General features: G+C 42.3%; 2 protein-coding genes across 3 annotated transcripts; one reads left to right on the top strand and one right to left on the bottom strand.

The window, feature by feature from the left end:
• Positions 1 to 407: 407 nt before the first annotated feature.
• On the top strand, positions 408 to 8,602 carry foxo4 (forkhead box O4). 2 transcript variants are annotated; one of them, XM_068714986.1, is made up of 3 exons: positions 408 to 2,366; positions 3,126 to 4,686; positions 5,373 to 8,602. In XM_068714986.1, exons 1-2 carry the CDS (start codon positions 1,926 to 1,928, stop codon positions 4,662 to 4,664), a joined length of 1,980 nt encoding a protein of 659 aa, XP_068571087.1. In that variant the 5' UTR covers positions 408 to 1,925; the 3' UTR covers positions 4,665 to 4,686; positions 5,373 to 8,602. The 2 variants fall into 2 exon arrangements, with proteins under 2 accessions (XP_068571087.1, XP_068571086.1); XM_068714985.1 differs by having other exon boundaries at positions 3,126 to 4,694.
• On the bottom strand, positions 8,496 to 20,060 carry sesn4 (sestrin 4). Its single transcript, XM_068714987.1, has 9 exons — positions 19,882 to 20,060; positions 13,451 to 13,648; positions 12,987 to 13,169; positions 12,581 to 12,826; positions 12,197 to 12,311; positions 11,879 to 12,003; positions 11,442 to 11,608; positions 11,210 to 11,354; positions 8,496 to 11,119 (listed from the first exon to the last, which is right to left on the bottom strand). The coding sequence occupies exons 1-9, from the start codon at positions 19,945 to 19,947 to the stop codon at positions 11,030 to 11,032; spliced, it is 1,335 nt and encodes a 444-aa protein (XP_068571088.1). The 5' UTR covers positions 19,948 to 20,060; the 3' UTR covers positions 8,496 to 11,029.
• Positions 20,061 to 21,443: the final 1,383 nt, after the last annotated feature.

The following is a 21,443-nucleotide window of genomic DNA, read 5'->3' as shown; positions in this document are numbered from 1 at the left end:
TGCACAGAAAACAGTAAATAATGTGCTTTAGTCGGTTTTAATGGTCTTTAGAGGCCCAACGGCAATTGTTCACATTGATAGTGGATGAGTATGGCAAGAACAGTTATTAACATCATTATCGTAGTAATTATTCTTTTTTATCATGATTAAAATATGTTGTTCTGTAGTTTAGACTAGTTGTAGTCTATTACTAATTGTCTATCCGTACTCTAATTACCGGTAATACCTTAACTGCCCTAAGTGTACCCGGGAGTTAGCACATGTTCATGCACTGTTGCATAATGCACCATTACAGGTACATGTTGCCTCCTTCAGCTACTGTTTACGCCTGTGCTGTCACGTGTATGACTCAATTTCCCAGAAATCCACTTAGCGCATGCGCAGAACGCGTTGCCTGACAGTGGTAAACAGACGTCAGAAGGGAGTCTTCGCCTCGAGTCAAAACAAAACAAAACAAAACAAGTCAAAAAGGTACTGAATAATTGAGTATTTGGACAGCTGCGACTACTGGAAGTTTTTGGAGACTCGTAGCGGATTAAAAACGGCTACTTGGAGGAAGTTCTCGGAGGCTTTTCACGGACTTTTCCACGGATTGTAAACTCTGGAGTAGCAGGAGCTTAAGCCAGCTAACGTGACGGTGGCTATCGTGCTGTTTTCAAAGTGCGGCGGGTGGGAGCCGACAGACCTCCGAGGAGACCCAACTTCACCCAACACCCGGGGATTCACTTCGTAGACGGTTCACGGAAGGAGATCTGAGCTCCGGGCCTCGGTCGAGAGGGTTTTTATTATAATAACCGAGTCTTCGAGCATCGTGTGCCGCGGCAAGAGTGGAGAAACATGGCAGATGGTGACATGCGCCTGGCCGCAATGTGGCGGATCGTGCAAACCTGAAGCAAGGACTTCTCGTGCGCACGTTTCTCCCATCTTCCCACTTTTATTGATTTCAGCAACATTGATCATTTCTTAAAAACTGCTCGTGATTTCTTCACCAAACGCTCGCGTATTTCTCTGGTTGTTTAGTCACAGCGGCTTTAACATAAAGGCCAAAAATACCACGGACAGATCTCTACTGTTTTTTTTAAACACTTTTTTTATTCCTTTGCCGGAATAATCACTCGTCATATGTTTTTACACTTCACTTAAATTTTAACCGGACAGATTTTTTGTGACAGTTTTTTAATTAAATTTGTTGTAGGTTTGTGTGTAGGATTGTTGGCTCGTGGAGCGCTCAGACATCACGTTGTTTACAAGTGGAGACGGACAGTGGCTCAGAAGATCCTTTGTAACAGTAGCCAGATAATCCCTGTTTGTAGTCCTCATAGCTTTACAGTAAAAAAAAATATGTATGTATAAGGAAATATACATGCAATTTTAAAAAATTGGTACGAATTTATCCTTAATTTTGATTTATTCCTAAAAGTTTATTTTGTGAAAGGTTTAAACTATACTTTTTTATTTTATTTACAATTTTCAGATATTTAAATCGAGTGTTTGGCATTATTTTATATCTGTAAACCTTTAAGATTTAGGTAGGCCTTTTTATATTCAGGTGAGCCAAAAACCTCTGTAGATCCAGATGTTTTGGTACTCATTGCCACTTTTGTTTTTGTTTCATTCAAACAAAGGGACTCTCATCCCAGCCTTCCTTCATTCTATATAAATCGGAAGGTTTATGATAGTTACTATTAAGGAGATTATTTGGGTTCCCTAATCTCCAATCTGAGGATTAACGGAGGCTATTGGTGTGTCCAGATTACGCCTCTTCAACAGGCCCCTCTGTTTACACCCCCGCAGTGGCTCAAGCATATTGTTCTCGTGTCAGGAGGGTTTTTTTAAACGCATCTTCCACTCTTTTACTTTTAAAGGTAGATGTTTTAAGTGGTATCATCTTTTTTTTTGGTTGAGTGGAAGTTCAGAGGACCGCCATGGAGGAGTCCTCGGTGCCCCCGATTGACCCAGATTTCGAGCCGCAGAGCAGACCCCGCTCCTGCACGTGGCCGCTGCCGAGGCCCGACATCTCTGCTGTCAAACCGGAGGGGGCGGACGGCTCCGAGTCCGCCGCCGGGACCCCGCCCGCGGATGAGGACAAGCCCGAGCCACAGCAAATCACTTCCGAGCCCGAGAAGGCTGCGGCGGGGGCCGAGGGAGGGGTCGTCGCCGGCGGGGGCGGAGCCGGAGCGACGCCGCGCAAAGGATCGTCCCGGCGCAACGCGTGGGGGAACCAGAGCTACGCAGATCTGATTAGCCAGGCCATCGAGAACTCACCTGAGAAGAGGTTAACCCTGGCACAGATCTACGAGTGGATGGTGAAGACAGTGCCTTACTTCAGAGACAAAGGAGACAGCAACAGCTCAGCGGGCTGGAAGGTGAGTGTATGTTTGATGTGTACTGTACTTTAGGTGGACTACGATGCTTTAAGTGCCACAAGTCATAGATTTATAGCTTTACAATTCATGGTACATCATAGCAACACTGGTTTAGCAAATAACCATCCTATTATTTAACCATCCTATTATTTGGGCTAGGCAATATGAAAAAAAGTACAGCAACCAGAGGAACATAGTATAGGTTATCATAACATATGCTTATCCCAATATCAAAAATAAAAATACTACATTATTTGTTCTTAACATTTTTTTCCCACATTTGCCTCCATGATGATGAGCCGCCTTACTGTTTACTTTTCAGCTGATTTTCATTTATATTCTCTACCAGCAATCTTTCAGTTTCTTCAATTGCCTCATTGTTTTTTTGTTGTTTTAATTATGTAGTTATGTTTTGCTGCCTTACTGCACAAACATACATACTTTTGCAGCCAGGCAAAGACATCAAGGGGCAAAAGATCTGAACTGAACTGACCTGGAATAAGCCTGACTCAGTAAATATTTAGTCAGTGGTTCGCAACCTTTTTTGGCTTGTAACCATCATAACCACCTTGCATCTCACTGTCACGGCCTGTTTTAAGAAGACTAATACTCCAAAATACAATGAAAGTATCATGCTTTAGTTTTAGAAAGATCATTTCAACTTTAGCAGTGCTAAAGCATAGTTAGGCTAATTGTAGTGATTAATGTGCATTTTAAACAATCTATTTTTTGTGATGTTTTTCTCTTCTCTGTTTTTAGAATTCAATCCGCCACAATTTATCACTCCACAACAAGTTCTTGAGGGTGCACAATGAATCGACAGGCAAGAGCTCCTGGTGGATGCTCAACCCAGAAGGAGGGAAGACCGGGAAGGCTCCTCGCCGCCGGGCCGCCTCCATGGACAACAGCAGCAAACTGCTGAAGAGCCGCATGAGGGCCAAGCAGACTAAGAAGCAGGCGGGAGCAGCCGGCCTGGGGGGCGCTGGAGGGGCACTGCAGGGCGACGGCAGCACAGGTTCAGCCGGGGCAGACAGCCCGAATTCGTCCCAGCAGTTCCCCAAATGGGGGGTTAACAACAGCAGCCCGTCGTCCCGCGGCAGCCTGGATGACGCCGACATGTGGACCACCTTCCGGCCGCGCACAAGCTCCAACGCCAGCACCCTGAGCGGACGTCTGTCCCCCATCGCTCCTGGACAGGAGGACGATGATAACCTGCCCGAGGACGGACTGCTGGGACGATACACCGCCAGCAGCTTGACTCCCACCCTCACCGAGACCCTGATGGAGGAGCTGGATCTGATCGACGGTCTCACATTGATGACTGGGCAGCAGGGAGGGGCCAGTCCCAGCACAGCTCCACCAGCACCTCCCACTCCGCTGCCCTCCGCCTCCACCCTGCTGCCCCGGGGCTCCAGCTTCTCCTCCTTCCATCAGTTGCAACCATCCAGCCTCCCGCAGGCCCCAAATCACACCGGGACCCAGGCCTCCGTCTCTCAGTGTGGAATGAGCAGCAAAGAGCCGTCAACCTTCAGCAACTCCCTCTTCAACCCCATGTCCAGCTCCGGCTCTCGTGGGGGCGGCCATTACAGCACCCACGTGCCTTCCAGCCTGGAGGCGCTGCTCACCTCCGACTCCCCTCCTCCCAGTGATGTCATGATGACTCAGGTGGATCCCCTCATGCCCAGTCCTGGAGGGGTGGGCCTGATGGGCATGGGCGCATCCGTGGTGGGCGTGAGGTCCAAACCCAACCAGGTGGTGTTGGCTAAAGGGCTGGAGCCCAACACAGTGGCCCCCATGGTGCTGCAGGCTCATATGCAGCGTCACCTTCACCATCACCACCACCAGCAGCAGCAGCAGCAGCAGCAGCAGCAGCAACAACTACAGCCACAACAACAACACCAGCACCACTCTCAGATGGGGTTGGGGATGATCCTCTCAGGTATGTCTCAGGACCCGTCACAGCTCTCGGCTCTCAAAGCCCATCACGTCGCGGTGCCAGCGGTGGGCTCTCTTCACGGAGGGCCCGTCGGCTCAGCCAATCCCGGCATGAGCCTGCTGGGGATGAGTCAGTTCGGAGCTCCGTCCTGCTTCCCGACCGTTCAGGACCGACTGCCCACAGACTTGGACATTGACATGTTCACCGAAAACCTGGATTGTGACGTAGACTACATCATCAACAGTGACCTCATGGATGGAGACGGCATCGACTTCAACTTTGACCCCATACTGCCTGGAGGCCAAGGCTGCGCCGGCCCGGCCACCACGCAGGGCTCCGCTCATAGCTGGGTGCCCAGCTAAGTCCTCAGCTGACCACTCAGAGGTAGCCAGGTACACTGACACTCAAACCAGTTACTTTAGGTAGTTTTATGAATAGTTGAGTCTATAAAATGTCAGAAAATGATAGAAAACACGTTTCAAATGTTTTGTTTACCCCAAAGATATTTGATAAAATCCTCACATCTGGCGTTGTGTCTCGTTAAACCATTGAGCGATTTAGGTCTCAAAGTCAATTGATGGGTTAGTTGATTGACAGGAAATTTATTTGTATCTATTTTTTCATCATCAATTTATTGTGCAATTTTCGGATTCTCTAATGTGAGGATTTGCGTCTTTTTAAAAAGAATATATATATATATATATATATATATATATATATATATATATATAGTTGTGAATTTAATATATTTGGGCTTTGGACTGACATTTGACGATGTCACGGTGGGAAATTGTGACGAGCAACTTCAGTTTTCTGTAATTTTTACCACAAAAATTGACGATTGATACTGAAAATATTCACCAGATAATTAGTTGCAGTTGCTTATTAAAATTGTTGCTGATGAGTTTTCTGCCAACAGAATTGACTAATTGACTAATGTACAGCAAGCACTATACATGGATTTGATTAACACCGATTGAGCCGATAGATGATTTAAAGTACATTATGTACATAATCTGCATTTATGAGCCAATCGACACGAATGACCGTTTTGTCATCTCGTCTTGCAGGAACTCTTCTCCAATCAAGAAAACCTCACAAAACGACCGGTGCATTCCTCCTCCCTGCGGGGCTGAAGATACGATCTTCAAATCCGACGCTTCTCTCAGACTTCTCTAAGACTAGACCTCACCCGTGTCATGTGCCAAGACATGCGGAGGACAGGGAGGAGCTTCGGACTACTATGCACAATGTTTCTCCCTTTTTTTTTTTTTTTTTTTCTTTTTTTTTTAGAACATATAACACTTGCAAACAATTAGGCTGCTAGCGTTTTTTTTCTTCTAATCCGAACTGATGATTTTTAAAAGACGTGTGACTTGGTGTTTTTAAGAGTGAAAAGACAAATCGTTAACTCCCCTCTGCTGGGAGTTTATATTTCAGTTATGTTACACCACAATAGCTTCAGCTTGGAAAACGGTACGCGATGGCTTTGGTGTCGAAGACTCAATGGACTGGGCAGTTTTTGGAGAAGTGGCCAGTTTTTCCAGCACGACCTGCCAGACCAAACGCCGTCTGAGGGGCAGTTACTCTGCTGCGCCGTGGACACGTTTCATTGTGAACAGGTGGAGGATAAAAGACTCAACGGCTGGAGGTAGAAGAGGCTCGATTCAACATTTGCTACACATCTCGCACAATTGTGGACTACGATTATATGTACGATTTTAAATTTCTCACTTCAGAGAAAGAAAAGATAATGAAAATTTGGTGATTCAGCAGTTAAGAGGGTCTGTATTTTCAGTTTGGAATTTTTGACTTCAATCCAGTGTGTTATGGTAGATGTCAGTTAGAGGGTGTGTGTTTTTACTTTTTAAATCCCTGATGTGCAGTCAAACTAACAAAATGAAGAAATGTAACTTGTGAATTTATACACGGGGCATTCAAGGGTAAATTTATTTGCCAACAAGTGATTGGTTGGCCAAGTATTATATTGTTTTAGACCGCGTGCCTCCACCGTCACATGGTCGAACTGATAATTTCTTCCTTCTTTTTGTTTTTGTTGAGCCCGTGCATTTTCAAAGCACTTAGGTTTCCTGCGACACAGGGACCCCAAACCTAGAAGACGCATTAGGTTATACCATTTCATTAAAAGAGTTTAAATCCTGTAAAAAAGAAAAATTTAAAAACCATGGTTGCACATGTATGCTATGCAGATTTATCAGGAGAACTAAATGAGATCTTGAAGGAAATTTGAAAAATCACTTCTTGAAGGGTTTTGTTATTTAACATTTTCCTGATATTTTGTTAGGGGGGGGGGGGGTGCTTCATGTCAAAAATATTCGCTCACACTTTAATTATTCAGTTCGAGAAATGAATTCTCTGTGTGAGAAGTACAAAAGAAGAATATATTTGATTATAGTTTTAATATACAATTTAGATGGAAGTAATAAATGAGATATTAATACATATGAATATATTACTAATGACAAGTGTTTTTTACATTGGAGGAAGCATTCTCAGATCATTTTTAACGGTAATTTTCTATACTTGTATTTTTGTAAAGGATGAGATGCATGTAGATTTTTTTTACGTAACCAAAGGAACACTAATATTTGCGTTTGCATGGCATGTAGGGAGTGCTTGGGCCTGACACGGTATCTCATGTGTACATAAGCTTTGCAGACGATGCCTGTAATGTGATATCTGACTTTGAGAGTGGAGTGAGGCATCAATACTTGACCATTTTAACTAAAATTCCCAATGATCTGCCTCATTTTTTTTTTGCATTAGTTGTGAATCCAAGTAAATACCAATAAAAAATCAAAAAGACGTGGCATGACGAAAAGAGAAAACCTTTATCGTCCCACTTTTCAACGTGCCGTCGCATTCTCATCTCAAAAGGAGACTAATACAACCGTTACCTCTCAGGGTCGCTCAGAGGGAAGACAACAGGAAGACAACTCTGCACAGATGTCATCAGATCGTGTGACAATAAGCAAAACAAATATTTATTCTACACATTTTTTCTTCTGTTACAACAGACTGGAAACCATCGCACCACGTCTGTGTGTTTTGTTTTCTTGGAGGAGTTTCTGTCTTAAAAAGAAGAGTTGGCCTCAAATTTGACTTCCCTTTTTTTTTTTTTTTTTTTTTTTTTTTTTTTTAGAGAAATGTATTTTAGCTCTCCAGCCATGTACTATATCAGTTCTATACTATTCCTTGGGTTTTATTTTGACTGCCAATATTTAAAACACTATAGCATGACTTTACTGTGTAGCGAGATGGACTTTATTCTGTCCTCTTCCCCCTGAAATTCTATGTTTTGTGTTTGTATTTAATTACTTTTTGTTCATAACTGTCAACGTTTTTGTGATCAGAAATAACATCCCAGCAGTTTAAACTCTTTCATTATGTCACTGTAACTACGTGAATATGGTAGTCTCTGATTTTTATAAGCACTCTTGTTTTTTTTTGTACTTTTCTAATGGTGCTAGATGTCATTTCTGACGTATCCTGCATGATGCTACGGGTGCATATCAGGGCCTTTTGAATTCTCTGTATCCAGCACAAGGATCTTGATATGGTGTTATGTTAGAAGTTAGCACATGATCAACAGTCTCTCCCCATCTTTGTTTTATATATATATATAAAATATATATATATACATACATACATACCTCTGAACTAGTCATTAAGTAGATCTGGAAACAGAAGACCAGCTTCTTCAAACTGCATGATTTTATTGTTATTTTAAATCATAACATTTAATTATTTTAGAAAGTTGTATATGCAACAACTCCCCCAGTTCCTCTGAACTAATGTCCAGGTGTTGGAAATGTTATTAACATTTTAAAAGGACAGACTGCAGCATGTAAAAGGAGCGCCAGTTGGTCGGATGTCTCTAGTTAACTGTTGGATGTCTCTAGTTTACTGGGCAGGTGTGGTGTTATTAATTCCCTTGTATTTCACCCTCTATGTAATAAGTATCTTCATATTTTGTTCTTCAGTTTTCTTTAAGTAGCAGTTAGTCCATGTATGTTTGTTTTTAAATTTTAAAAATGCCCCATTTGATACAGTATTTTAGTATTCGGCAAGGGTTTTTCTTTCATTGAGAGGGTTGGGTGGACAGGGAATGATGAGTTGTGCTTACGCCAATTATGTTTATGAATTTTGATTATTGTTGATAGTTTTTAAGCCCCCCCCCCCCCCAAATCAGTCTCTTTCTTTAAAATTGTAAAGTCAGCCAGAGATGACAAACAGTTCTGAAAAGCAGAAATAAATTCAATAAAAACTGTTTAACCCACTTTGAGTCTTTGGTGCAAAGTTACTGACTTTGTTTTTCAGACTGTGTTCAGTTCTACACATCTGCCACTAGAGGCCGCTGAAGTCCAGTAATACAACTACTGTAACGACATGGTAGCAAGTCAGTGTACTATACTACTATATAATATAATACTATACTGCTGGTTAATAACATATGCTAATGACATAATATAAAAGTAGTCACAATCATTCTTGATCTTGAAAAAAGTGGTTTAACCAAAAAACATTTACAGTACCAGCTTATTATAGCTGTAATATCTCATGATTTCATCAGCAGACAGAATGATGTCATGGGTTGAAAGCTTTACAACATGCTAACAAATAGACTTTAAGTTAAGATATTTTGTCAAATGAAAGTGATTCAGTTAAATCAACAAGTGGACTTTTATGTAGTCAAGTGATTAAAAATGGCTGCCTGTAAGGTAAGTTAAAAACTGAGGTATTACTTGAACATTTGGTTATAAAACAAGGTTTGTGTGATTTAGTACATAAATAAAACAATGCAAACCAGTGCTACGTTGTGTTGAAAGTATCCTGTAGAAGAAAGTAAGACAGTTGACAGCAGTTATTTTCGTAGAGCGTCTTTATAGAAAACATTTCTTCACATTTTCAAAAAACATTTTTTTGGCCTTTTCACTTTTTTTTTTAATTCTTTTTTTTTTTTTTTAATAGATCTTTTTTTTTTTTTTTTTTAAATCTGCTCAAGTTGAACATTTTTTAACATCCATCTGCGTCAAAGGCTCTTAGCTGAATTGCTGGGGATCGTAGAAGGCGTCTGATAGAAAACACGGGTGTTCACAGCCTCAATATTCACCAGAAACACTGCCGACCAAAACCAAGAAAAACAGCCACACGTTTTAAACTGGCCGGTTGGGGGCATTTCTACCACCAAAGCCCACATTCAGCCTCCAGTCATCACATCCCTCCACTTCAGCAGCACTCCAGTTTTAGCCTGAAGGCACCTGTGTTAACAGCGCGTTTTGCTTTATATGCTCGATATGCGCTTGTTTCTTTTCTACATCCTGCAGTTACTAAATCTAAACAGTCTGTCACACCTCTATATCTACCCAGAATGCAGCACAATAAGCAGGTCACACCCAGAAACAAAACAAATAAGTACTCTATAGTTTACAAAAACTATAAAAATAAAAAGACAAAAAAAAAAGATACAAGTGTTTTAACAACTAGTGTGCACATTGTTCTGCTTCGTAAATGTACCGTGGATTTTGACTTCTGAACTCAACCTCGACTCACAACCAGTGATCGACTGGTCACTGCTCATCTATCCAATTCATCACTTTACCGTAGCGTTTGTTTAATGAACTTGAGACTGAAATTCAGCCTCTGATTTGATCTCTTTTAAAGCACATCCATACAAATAGCACAAAAATCATTAAGCAAAATGGCTCAGCTTAATCTTCTCTGTAGGAAACAGCTCACTGACTTCTTGTGTATCGTTACAAATGTTCTCACCGGGTGTAAATATTGTGTTTTGAGAACATCATTACCGTCAAAATCCTTTCGCGTGTCAGCACTGACCTGAAAGTAACAAGTAGAGCAATAATTCACGGGCATATCCTGGATCAAGTTACTTCACTCGGACATCTAGGGTTGCGAACAAAAGCAAAGTTCGAAAGTTGGAGGACAAACAGTCTGAAAATCTTCGTTACACGTCATACAGTGGAGAAGGAAGGCGTCGGACCCACACACTGTGCGTCTCAATGTCTACTAATGAGCTACCTTGTATTATAAATATATAAAGTTTTAAAAAAGTGCTTATTAAAAGAAACTATAGTGATGTGATAACTTCCAGCAGTGTGTTTGTTCTTGACCACCATTAATACGAAATGTTAAGGAGAGCAAAACCGTCGTCCTTCACGGTCCACTTGCTGCTCCAACACTGACAAGGATTGTCCAAAATATAACAGAGGCCCTGGTCTCCCATTAACATTCATCTTGTACAAAAAGATATCTTTTTTTTTTTTTTTGGGGGGGGGAGCATAGTTAATACAAAGGAGACTGATGAAACTAACCAGAGTATTGGCCACCGTAACACACCGCTACAACCAAGCTGTTTCACACAGACTGAGTTGAGACACAAAACATGTAAAAATTAAAACAACTTCTAATAATTGCACGTAACGTTTAAGAGCCGAGATGTTTGATAAGAGAAACAGAAGAATCTGCTGGAAAGGGGGGGGGGGGGGGGGGCGCATGGCACACTATGGTATAAATACATTGAAAAGCACATTCATGAGGCACAGCTACTAAACGATGGAGCTCTGTGTCCTTAAATGTGCCGCTCTCGTCCCACTTCGTCGTCCGATGTTTAGATTTCTTCATCCTCGCGTCTCTGGGTCTCTCTGTACCGGCGGAGAGTTTTAGCTTTGTGCCTCTCCGAGAGCACTTAGGCAATCATGTACTGAGTGATGGCTCTCAGAGCGTATAGCAGCTCAGCCTGCAGCCGGGCCTCCATGATGAGTAAATTAACGTGTATCTGAGGGAAAGACAATGACAAGGGGTTCACACAGAGCGCTGAAAAGAGGTGCGAATGACGGAAACTTAAAAACGGTGAAGCTCTTCTTACCCGCTCTGAAGTTTTAAGTGGAGCCAAACTCAGCGGACACACTGGAGTTTTGGTGGCATCCGGAAAACAAGCCACAGCCTTGATGTACAGCTTAAAATCTCGCTCCAGCAACTGATTCACTTCTCCGTAATCATAATCATCATACCTGTAACCACAAACAAGCGTCTTATTTATCTACTGAACACAAAGAAAAGTAGGCCTATGAGTCACAAAGGATGTTTCTGTGTCTCACCGTATTCCTAACACACAATGGATGTAATTCCAGATCGCCCTCTTCAGGTCGGGGCTGTGCATCGAGGGGAGCGTAGTCACACTCCTGAATCGGTCGTCCAACAGGTGCCCGATGTCCGAGTACAATCTGTTGACTAAGGAGAAGCCGTGGTCCTCCCATGAATAGTCCTGCAGAGAAACCACACCACACACTCAGAGTCAGCGTGGTTTAGATTTAAGATCATCAAATATCAAAAGTACAGCAGTGGTTCCCAAGTCTCCCCCGTGTGTCTATGGTGGGGCACAGGTTGCAGACATCAAGGTCATTGATTTAAAAGCGTGTGAAGTCACTGGCTGTTTAAGGCGTCCTGTTACACTTCTTAGCACAAAGAGCCATAACACACATACAAAGTTAACGCCACTTGCCCGCTGACACGTTCGCAAATGTAACATCCTCACCTGAACTCTAAATACTTGAAAGTGGTCCTCCTCTCTACGAGCAAACTCCTGATAGCACAAGTCGGGGTCTGTGATAAAACGCGTCGGGTCGGTGAAGCACATCATCTCCTCTTCTTCTTCGATATCTGAAAAGAAAAAAAAAAGAGAGAGACAACGTAAGCAAAGGAGATGGGGAGGCAGAGAGAGAGTGTGGCTGATGATGAGTGGCGATTGCTCAGGTTTGACGCCATGTGACGATAAAGATAAGATAAAGAAGTGAGTGGGATGATCTGTTATCTTGTTCGTGTGTATCTGCCTTCCTCTGCTGATGTCGGTCACCTGTTTGCTGGAGTGTTTGCGTCTGCAGCAGACGCTCTTCTCTCTTCTCACGCTCTTCCTGAGACTTCTGAATCCTCTCCTTCAGACACACCATGTCACAGCTAGAGTCCAGAGACTGTCGACACAAACACCAGAAAAAAACGCTGATGAAGACAAATTAAGTTTCAAGTACCTTACGGGTAACAGAGGAATAATCCTTATTATTATTTCTAAAATCCTGATTAGGACACAAAATGAACTGACAAACATTTTCAAGTTACTTATCAAACAAAAACACCAAACAATCTCTGGTTCTAGCATATTGTATCACAAACCTATTTCCACCTACATAAAAGAGATAATCAAGCAAATGTATTTGTTTAAAAGACTAGACTGATCCGTTACCCTTCTTCGTGTCTTGTGTTCGCAGGGCGTGGCGAGCGACTGAGGCACGTTGGCGTTGCCGTTGGCAGCATCAAAGGGGCAGAAGGTTGGCGGGACACCGTTGGGAGATTTGGAGAGCGGGACAAAGTCTGAGTCTGTGTCGCATCCAAACACAAAGCTGCAGAGGGAGTGGCAGTGGGCCAGGATCACCACAGCCTGCACCAGCTCAGCCAGCGACCAGCACTGCTCGCCCGACTTCAGCAGCGTCTGGAGGGAACAGACACGAGAGCTCAGGGTCAGACAGGATTTATACTCGTTAATCTGCGTCCTGAGTGCTCTTTAAGACGCAAATAATTCTGTATTTATGTAAGTGATGATCCTTTAATGCTCTCTTTGTTTTGTTAGCCGGTGTTGCTTTGCTGTGTACCTGGATGTGTGAGCAGGCAGTGAGCCAGGGCTGGTGGGCCAGCACTTTGTTGATGTGGTCGAGGAGACGAAGGCGGGGGGGCGCTGCCTCCAAACCCTGCAGCCACAGAGGGTCCCCGCCCACCCTCAGAAACTGGGCCGAGTGCAGGTACACCAAGTAGTTGCAGTGATGTCGTGCCGCAGCCTGAAAATCATGGGAAGAGAAAGTTGAGCAGATCAACTCAAACATTACAAGCTTGTTATTCTTTCATTTTGAATGATACTAGTGTGATCCGGGAAAGGGAAGTTTGGGGTCCCCTGCTGGAGCTGTTGACCCCCGCGACCCGATCCCGGAAAAGCGGTCGAAGATGAGAGATGAGATGAGACTAGTGTGATCCCTGGTAAAGAACAGCTTCCAAAATGATTGTTTACGGTGGAATGGCGAGTTACTGGGTATGTATAAACGAGAACAGCTTGCTAACTGACCATAATGGCGATGTAATGGCGGTACGGCAGTGGCAGGGGGCCGTCCATGTGCAGGATATAGTGCTGTGTGCGCAGGAAGCTCTCCAAGTATTGGGGGTGAGAGGCCATCTGCTGGGACACGGCGTCCACGCTCCCCCTGCTGACCAGAGCCTTCATGAACAGCAGCGACACTCGATCGTTCTCGCCGTTCACCATCACCTACAGACACCAGGACAGAGAGGAGGGAGGAGGTTGGTAAAAACCTTGTGCTGTGTGTTTCTGCGGTACAATCGGAGGATGTTTTATCATTGTGTTCACACGTAGGATGCTGAGGCTGTAGCCATTAGAGCTGAAATGTCAATCAATTTGTCCAGCTACAGAAAATGAAATGGGAATACATTTGTAGAATCTATTTATCATTGTTCAAGCAAAAAAAAACCAAAATATGCTGATTCTGGGTGCTAAAATATGATTTATTGCTGCTTTTCTCTGTATTATATCCCAGTAAGTTTAATATATTTGGGTTTTGGACTTTTGGTTGGACAAAACAAGCAGTTTCAAGACTTCTAAACATAAAAACAGTATCAGTTAGTCGAGAAAATAATCAGTAGATGAACTGATGATGAAAATATAGTCGCAGCCATCGACAATGTCAAAGTTCTCATAGTGAAAGTGACAACTATCTTCATTGATTTTGTAGTTATTTTGTGAAATGTTTCCTTCAAAATGCAACATACATATAAATGCTCCTTGAAAAAGAGGATATAAAAACCAGTAACGCAGGGCAGACCATCCTTTAAATTATGAGAACTAATTTTGTAGCCAAAGCAGGTTTGCTCAAGAGAAGGCTGGACTTCAGTGTCCACACCACGTGAGGACGGCTCAGACTGTGCTTTGGAGTCATGTTACACGCCTTAAAGCAGCTGAAGAGGGGCAGCCGCGATGCTGCGATACCAGCGCCAGTGGCAAGTGAGGGAATTCCTCACATCATTCTTTCTACATATAAAACAAGCAAAAAAACCAAGCAAAAAAAAAAACGGTGCTCAGCTGGAGGCTCAACAGGCACAAAGACACCAACTCATCCTTATTGCAGCAGGGTCTGATGCCTCACACAGTTCTACTGCAATACTATCAAATGTAGATGAGGCTCCGTGAAAAAGACGGATGAAGAAACTAATGTGAAAGTTGGGCTTAAGAGGCCCCGAAGAGGGAAACTCTGCAGCAGCGTAGAAGTGGATGAGACCAAAGACACAAACATAGGTGTGACTGGGCTGAGGAGCCTGAGGCCAAGAGAAACAGACCCGTGTGGAGAGGGAAGCTGGACTGCCCTCGTAGGCACGGCCATTTATTACGCCTCTCGCCATCATACAATGGCCTCTAGGAAAAGGTGTTTGGGAGCTCAGGCCTCTGGCAGTTCCCCTGAATGTGAAACCCGAGTGCACAGAGACGATCAAAGCCAACTGGCTCACTGCAGTAACGACACGAATGTTGGCAAGGCCTTCTTTCAATATCACTAAATGCTGTCTAGGATTTTTTCTTATATCAACTTATGTCACAGATAATCGGAGCGAATGTCGACCATTTAATTTTAGCCTTGTACGGCTCTTGGACATTCATCACCATGTTTATGTGGCTGAGAGCTGCTTGTGGTATTTCACTGCTGTCTGTAGTGGACGAGAGTTTGCTTGTGATCCTGCTAGAGGCTCCACCTCTTGACCTATATACACTCTCAGGTCTTGAAAGACATGTTAACATACTACACGTTAAACAAATCAATCTCATTATGGTGTTTACATTTCCCTAATCTCATAGTTTATGTAAAGAAAAAGAGAAAACATATTGAACAGAAACAGAAAAAAAAAAAAAGAGTAAACAAGAAGGGTTTGCCCTTAATAAAACTGTCTGGGACACAGACCCTGACCCACTGCTGTCTGTCAACAGCGATGGGAAATAGGCCGGAGGGTCCATAGAGCACACAGGTGCCTGCCAATCAAAAGGCCTCTTGACGAGAGCACATTCACGGAAGTATCTCTGTGCAAACACAAGCGCCGCTGATTAGCATGCCGAGCTGCAGAATCTACGCTACTGCTCCACCGAGCACCAACTGGCCCGGTCACTGAAAGGAAAAAAAAGGCATTTCCGGGTCTACACAAGGCATAAAAACAGGCTTTGAGGTCAACTTATCAAGGACTTGTGTAGGGAGACCGCTTATCTTTCTCCTTTCAGTTTATTGAATAAAATACGATTGTGACATTAACAGATTATCAAGGATCCATGTGAAACTTTTCAATAAACTGCTCTCTGTTCAGTTTGTAGTACAAACACCACAACACAGATTCCCTGAATCAAGTGTCAGGAATTATAGTCACCGTTGTGTATCTACTACAACATGACTGATATTGTATATTTGAAACAGGTATTAATATTTCAGAGATTAAATATAAACAGTAACAGAAGAACGGTGACCAAGATGCAAACAAGGCACATGATGATTTACAGATAAAAAAAATGGGCTCTTTTTGTGCAATACAGAATAAAAATGTAACTGCACAGCAGACAATATGAATCCAAAACAAAAAATATACTTCAGGTTTCAGATTCAGGACCTGCAGCAGATATCCCAAAAACCAAAATTGTATGAAAAACATTTCATAAGGAGCTACTTATGAAAAAAACAGATTTATAAGATCCCACCAAACCCATGACACACAACCTTATCAAAGCCGAGTGTCATGGTGAGCAACCAGGTGACGCAATAACTCTGGGCACAACATGACTTGCTCCAGTGTTCAGAATGTCCAGGAAAACACAATTTCTTCATGAGGATTAATTCAGCAAAAGGTTACTGTTGGAATAGTTAAAGCTGAAATCCCTTTTGCCCACACAGAGGACAGTGTGTGAGACTCCATTGCTCACACTGGGACTTACTGGACTGCACAACCGGAGGATAAACACGGACATCTCACCAGAATACATGTACAACCAGACTAATCTCTACACGTCAGTGGCCAATTCACTGTCATTCATTTAGTCTTCAGCCTCTCTAATGTACGGCCGAGACAAAAACAGTTAAATAAGTGACAACACTTACTCTTGTACAGAACTAGGAGACCAGATTTGTCCTCACTGGCATCACCCAATCACAGAGGAAATTGGTTGTTTTGTGAAATGTCATCAACATGTCTGGACAAATTCTACAGAGAAAGTCAAACTGAAACAGGAACTAGTTGACGTAAGCAGTCGCACAGCAGGAAATGCATCTTACAGATTCAACTGCATTAAGTCTGAGTCTGCTGACAACATGAAACCAAAATTAAAACTGGTTATACAGTTCAAAACAATATACAGTAAGTTTATGACAATGTTCAGTGAAAATTTTTTAAAAAATTCCCAGCTTTTGAAACAAAAAAAACCTAAAAAAAAAAAAAAAAACCCTAAAAAAAAAAAAAAGGTACAGTCCATTTAAATTACATCTTTTTTTTTTTTTTACTGGTGGCCAGACTCCACAAGTAAAGCAATCAATATTCCCCCACATAAGTGATACATCCTCCATCATTCAAAAAAACATTTTCTAATCAATACTTGTGATTAATTCATACTAGAGGAGGGTTTAAACAGACATCTTTTGTCAGAGCTGTGTGCAGACACCCATCCATGCTGCTGTATCTTTATTGCCTGAAAACAAGCCACAAATTCTGCACACAGCAGTTCTTTTGATAAGGCGATACCCTCCTTATTGTCCACCCACAGGAAAAAAAACACCCGCATGAAGAAGAAAAAAATTGTTAACAAGCGTGTGTGTGTGTGGGTGGATATATAGAGCAAAAAGACACACATCATCATTTGAGCGATTGTGTATGGTATTACAAAGCATATTGTGGTTTCGCACAAATGCAAACAGTATGAGGGAGACACACATTAAGGCGTTGTGCACACAAACCTATTCATTCTGCTTACAGTATGCCCAGCAGCTACTGATTTAGAAACAAAGACATTTTTTTCCTAGTCAAAACCAAGCTTAAGGGTGTAAAGGATTTTTGTCCACCACAAGGGTGACATAAACAAGTAGTGTTGATATTAGAGCGCTGCTATATTCAAAATACAAGATGAATTCAAACGTGTGGCCTGGTTGCAAAAGATAGAACTCATTGAAAAACTCCTAGAGGGCCTGTTGTAAGTAAAAATTCACAAATGAAGATAATTTGAAATTAAAAAAAACTAAAACGTTCCTCCCCAACAGAGGACAGGTCATTTCTTTATTGATCAGAGAGGAGGAGGAGGCAGGGGATGAAATGAAAAACAGGGATGACGTCACTGAGGGGAGGAAAGGTAAATGGAGACAAAGACGGGCAATGATTTCAGGCTGACAAACAAAACAGCAGCACTGTACGGGCAGGAGTTTAAAAGGACAGACTAAAAGGAAGTAGAACAATGATACCAGCAGTCTACCAGGGAAGGGTAAATGTGTCAGCTTGAGACGAGACGTGTGGTGTCTGTATGTGTTGTGGTTTGGGGCTGCTGCAGGAGGGTGAAGGACATTCAATCTGCATGCCGGTTGAACCTGGAGGGGGTCCGTCCTTATCCTGACAGGCACGCCCCTCCCCAAATCACCGGAAACACAAGCAGCCAAGGGCCGATTTTGGCCCTTGCAACATGAACTCAAGAGAGAAGTGCAAAACAAACCAGCTGCAGCCCAAAGATGTTTGGAGAGGGGAGGAGAAGAGGGGAGGGGAAAGGAGCTGCACATACAACATGACCAAGACAAACAAAACACTATGCTGCAGGATTTTAAAAAAATAGAACGCCAAGCCCACACAAAGCAGATGAGTGATTGGACCTGTCAGAGAACAGGTAGGTCGAGCAAGAGGACAACGCAGTAAAGACTTCCACTGATAATCAGGTCATTCATAGCTAGTCTCATTCACGGACAAGCCAGGACCATGCAGGTATTCATATTAAAAAGCAGGTGCTCAAATGTGGGAGTGCTTTAGTGCCAAATACATGTTTATTCCAACAGACAAGTGCTTTAAGTGCTGTAGTTGTAAACCCAAAAGGGTTATTTTTGCTTTGCACAAGCAAAGATCTCAATACAAACACTGATTGTCTTCCAGCTAAAGACGATTACGTAATCAAATATCATGCTATGCTATATGATATGATATGTATGCTTATGAATATGAACAGCAAAACAGTGAGAGGGATAGTCAGAAGTAACCCAAAAATGGATTTGAAACCAGAGTAGAGGGTTTTTGAATCCCTTGCCTCTCACATTCCTCCCTGTTTTGCTCCATTTCTGGACTCTAATCTGCAGCAAACACAGTCTTTTAGTGACTGCACTTGAGACAGCGCCCCCCTTCTGTTGCAAAATGGAAAAACAGCGACAGAGGAGAAAAACAACTTTGATTGGCAGTCCAGTTCAGCCAGCAAAAAAAAAAAAAAAAACAGCACAATAAAAGTCTCCAGCATTTAGAGGAACCTGGTGCAAGAAAGACTGAATCCTCGTGGATCAAAAGCTATTTCACTTATATTTTATTTATGGGTATTAAATGTCACTGCATTACTTCACAGCCACCTAATAACTGACAAGACACTTTTCTCCCCAAATCCTCAGATGATGTCATCGTCACCTACAGATTTCTTTCTCCTCACACTGCAAAGCTCTCAAACCCCGTTGCTGCATTTTAACGTCAGTATTTGACAAAACCCGGTGTTAAAGTAAAAAAATAACCACGTATATAAAGCAAATAGTTAACGCAAAACGTTAAACCCTCAATGGTGAAGCAACAAAGGAAGACTCTTCGTTACGTTGTAAGGCTGAACATCACAGTGAATGATGCATTCAAATGGCTATTTTTGTTCATATTAACTGGGTGAATGTGACGTTACACTTACTAATGGTTACGTTAGTTTATAAACCATTGACCGAATGTCGCGAGCTGTAACGGGACATTTTAAACGACTGGAGATAGAAACTACAAAATGTTTCTTGATGGCAGTTCATAGTTCTGAATTAAATTAATATAAACTACTTGTATTGCTTTTTTTTTTTTAAGTTGTAATTTAACTAAAAGGAATGCTCGATCCAGCAGCTGAGTTAGCTGTTAGCTTAGATCAGAAGTTTGGTAGCTAACTTGCGGCAACTGTAACGTTAGCGAACTTACTGGTTGACAAGTTAAAAAGTTTAGAGATTTAAAAACCTGTAAATGTTCCTCTTTACACTGTCGGTTGTTAGCTGCCCAAACAGGTAATTTAAAGCTATAAAAAAAACACAGGAAATCTGATAGAGAGGTGGCTAAGAGACGAGTTTCTTTGCTATAAAATAACGTTAATCCCTTCAGTAAATGAATGAACATTACCAGAGCTCCTCAGCTAGCCGCTAGCTTTAATTGTGTTACAAAAACTACTTAAACTGTCTTCAACAGCTTTGTCTCGTCTTTGTCTTTAACACCTACCTGTTTGTGGACTCGCTGGCACTGGGTTCTCAGGGGGTACTCCATTTTATTCGTACAGATGATCATTTTCCAAAAAAAGTGTGCTTACTGCATGGATGCGGCTCTGTCTTTTCTTGGTGCCTTCACCAGCTAACAGTTAGCTAACAAAGGCAAGCGAAGCCGCAGTCAGCCAGTCTCTAAGCTGGAGACTGGACTGAGAGAGCAGAGAAAACCTTCCAGAGTCGAGCTGACAGCTCCAGTAACAGTGGGCCCAATCAAAGCACAGGAGGCGGAGCCGGCTCTCAGAGGCTCAAATGCTAATGAACATCTGCAAACAACAACGCATAGAGACACACACCCACATGCGAACTTCATACCAATTCATGGGACGGGACATCTGTTAGGAGGCTAGATTTATTAATATAATAGATAATATACTGTGCACTTGAAAGTAGGGCGATTTATATCCACAGCGCTGTAGGCAGCCTTAACAACTGGGCCTGTTTCACAAAGCAGAGTTATCTTTATTTTAATTATTTGGATGTTATTAGTCAAACCCAGAAGCCCCTGAAATCTGCAACATGGACAATAAAATCATCTGTGTAATGCTGCTTGTTGGGACAGTTTGTAGGTTCATGGATCTGATGACCTGTGACTTGTCCATATAATTCTGTGCACTGTTTTTTCTGAGACTGTTTTAGGGTTTAGGTACTTTACAAATTAAGCAAAATCGTCCTCCCATCGGAGGTTTGATAAATCTCCTTCAGTAACACATAATAAATGTTTTACATCTGCTGTTGCCGGGCCTGAGAAGTAAAGTGAGAAGTAGTAAACAGTTTGGGGAAGGCCTTTTCTTGTTTTGACATGACACTGCCTCTCAGTCTGTACATAAAGCCTGAAAGAAATGGTATTCCCAGTTTGTCGGGGGTTTACGCTAAACTCTGACATCTAGTCCACGCAGAAAAACAAATCTTAAATTTGAAGTCCACATACAAAATATTGTGGGAAACATTCCAAGAATAGTAGAGGCTGTTAGAGCAGCATATCAATACTCTCTTTGTAATATGTCCAGCCATGATGTAATGTTACGGTGTCCAGCCAACCCTTTTCCCATGTAGAGTACCATCAAACACTCAGTAAAGAAACAATATCAAACGGGATTACACCATTGAAGCTAAATCAGTTGTTAACATGGATTAATATTTGACTTTTCAAAGCCGTACGCGGTGCTTAATTAGGAATACAACTATAGATAGATCTCTCAGATAACTTTGATGATACGTTTGCATCAAAGTCATGTAAGACTTAACAGGGGAGACGGTATAATATTAAGTCATAACAACGTCACAAAGGCAGACAACAAGAATCATTCATGTTTGTATCCTGAAGTAAACTTAACACACAACAAGCATTGATTACATGTCCACAACTGACCGCTACGTTCAGGCTTGCTTTGACCCAATTGTTACTTTTTGTGTGGACTTATTCAGTCTTCTCTTGTCTTAATGAATGGGACGTTTGTTCTTTATCAGACATTTTGGAATTGAATTGGTTCAAATCAGGTTGTTTTTCTGTCTGAGAAT

This window comes from Cebidichthys violaceus, unplaced genomic scaffold (genome assembly GCF_023349555.1).
Source record: "Cebidichthys violaceus isolate CVI_PGR_0920_01 unplaced genomic scaffold, fCebVio1.0.p SCAF_2, whole genome shotgun sequence".
Taxonomy (NCBI): domain Eukaryota; kingdom Metazoa; phylum Chordata; class Actinopteri; order Perciformes; family Stichaeidae; genus Cebidichthys; species Cebidichthys violaceus.
This window is presented reverse-complemented; position numbering and strand designations above follow the sequence as displayed.

Bases quoted from the DNA above. Each gene is read 5' to 3' on its own strand.
- foxo4 (XM_068714986.1), top strand. From the start codon at position 1,926: ATGGAGGAGTCCTCGGTGCCCCCGATTGACCCAGATTTCGAGCCGCAG. The intron at 2,367-3,125 runs GTGAGTGTATGT...CTCTGTTTTTAG, and splicing joins ACAGCTCAGCGGGCTGGAAG to AATTCAATCCGCCACAATTT.
- sesn4 (XM_068714987.1), bottom strand. From the start codon at position 19,947: ATGATCATCTGTACGAATAAAATGGAGTACCCCCTGAGAACCCAGTGC. The intron at 12,004-12,196 runs GTGACCGACATC...TTTTCTTTTCAG, and splicing joins GCAAACACTCCAGCAAACAG to ATATCGAAGAAGAAGAGGAG. The intron at 11,120-11,209 runs GTAAGAAGAGCT...TCTTTCCCTCAG, and splicing joins CACTTAAAACTTCAGAGCGG to ATACACGTTAATTTACTCAT.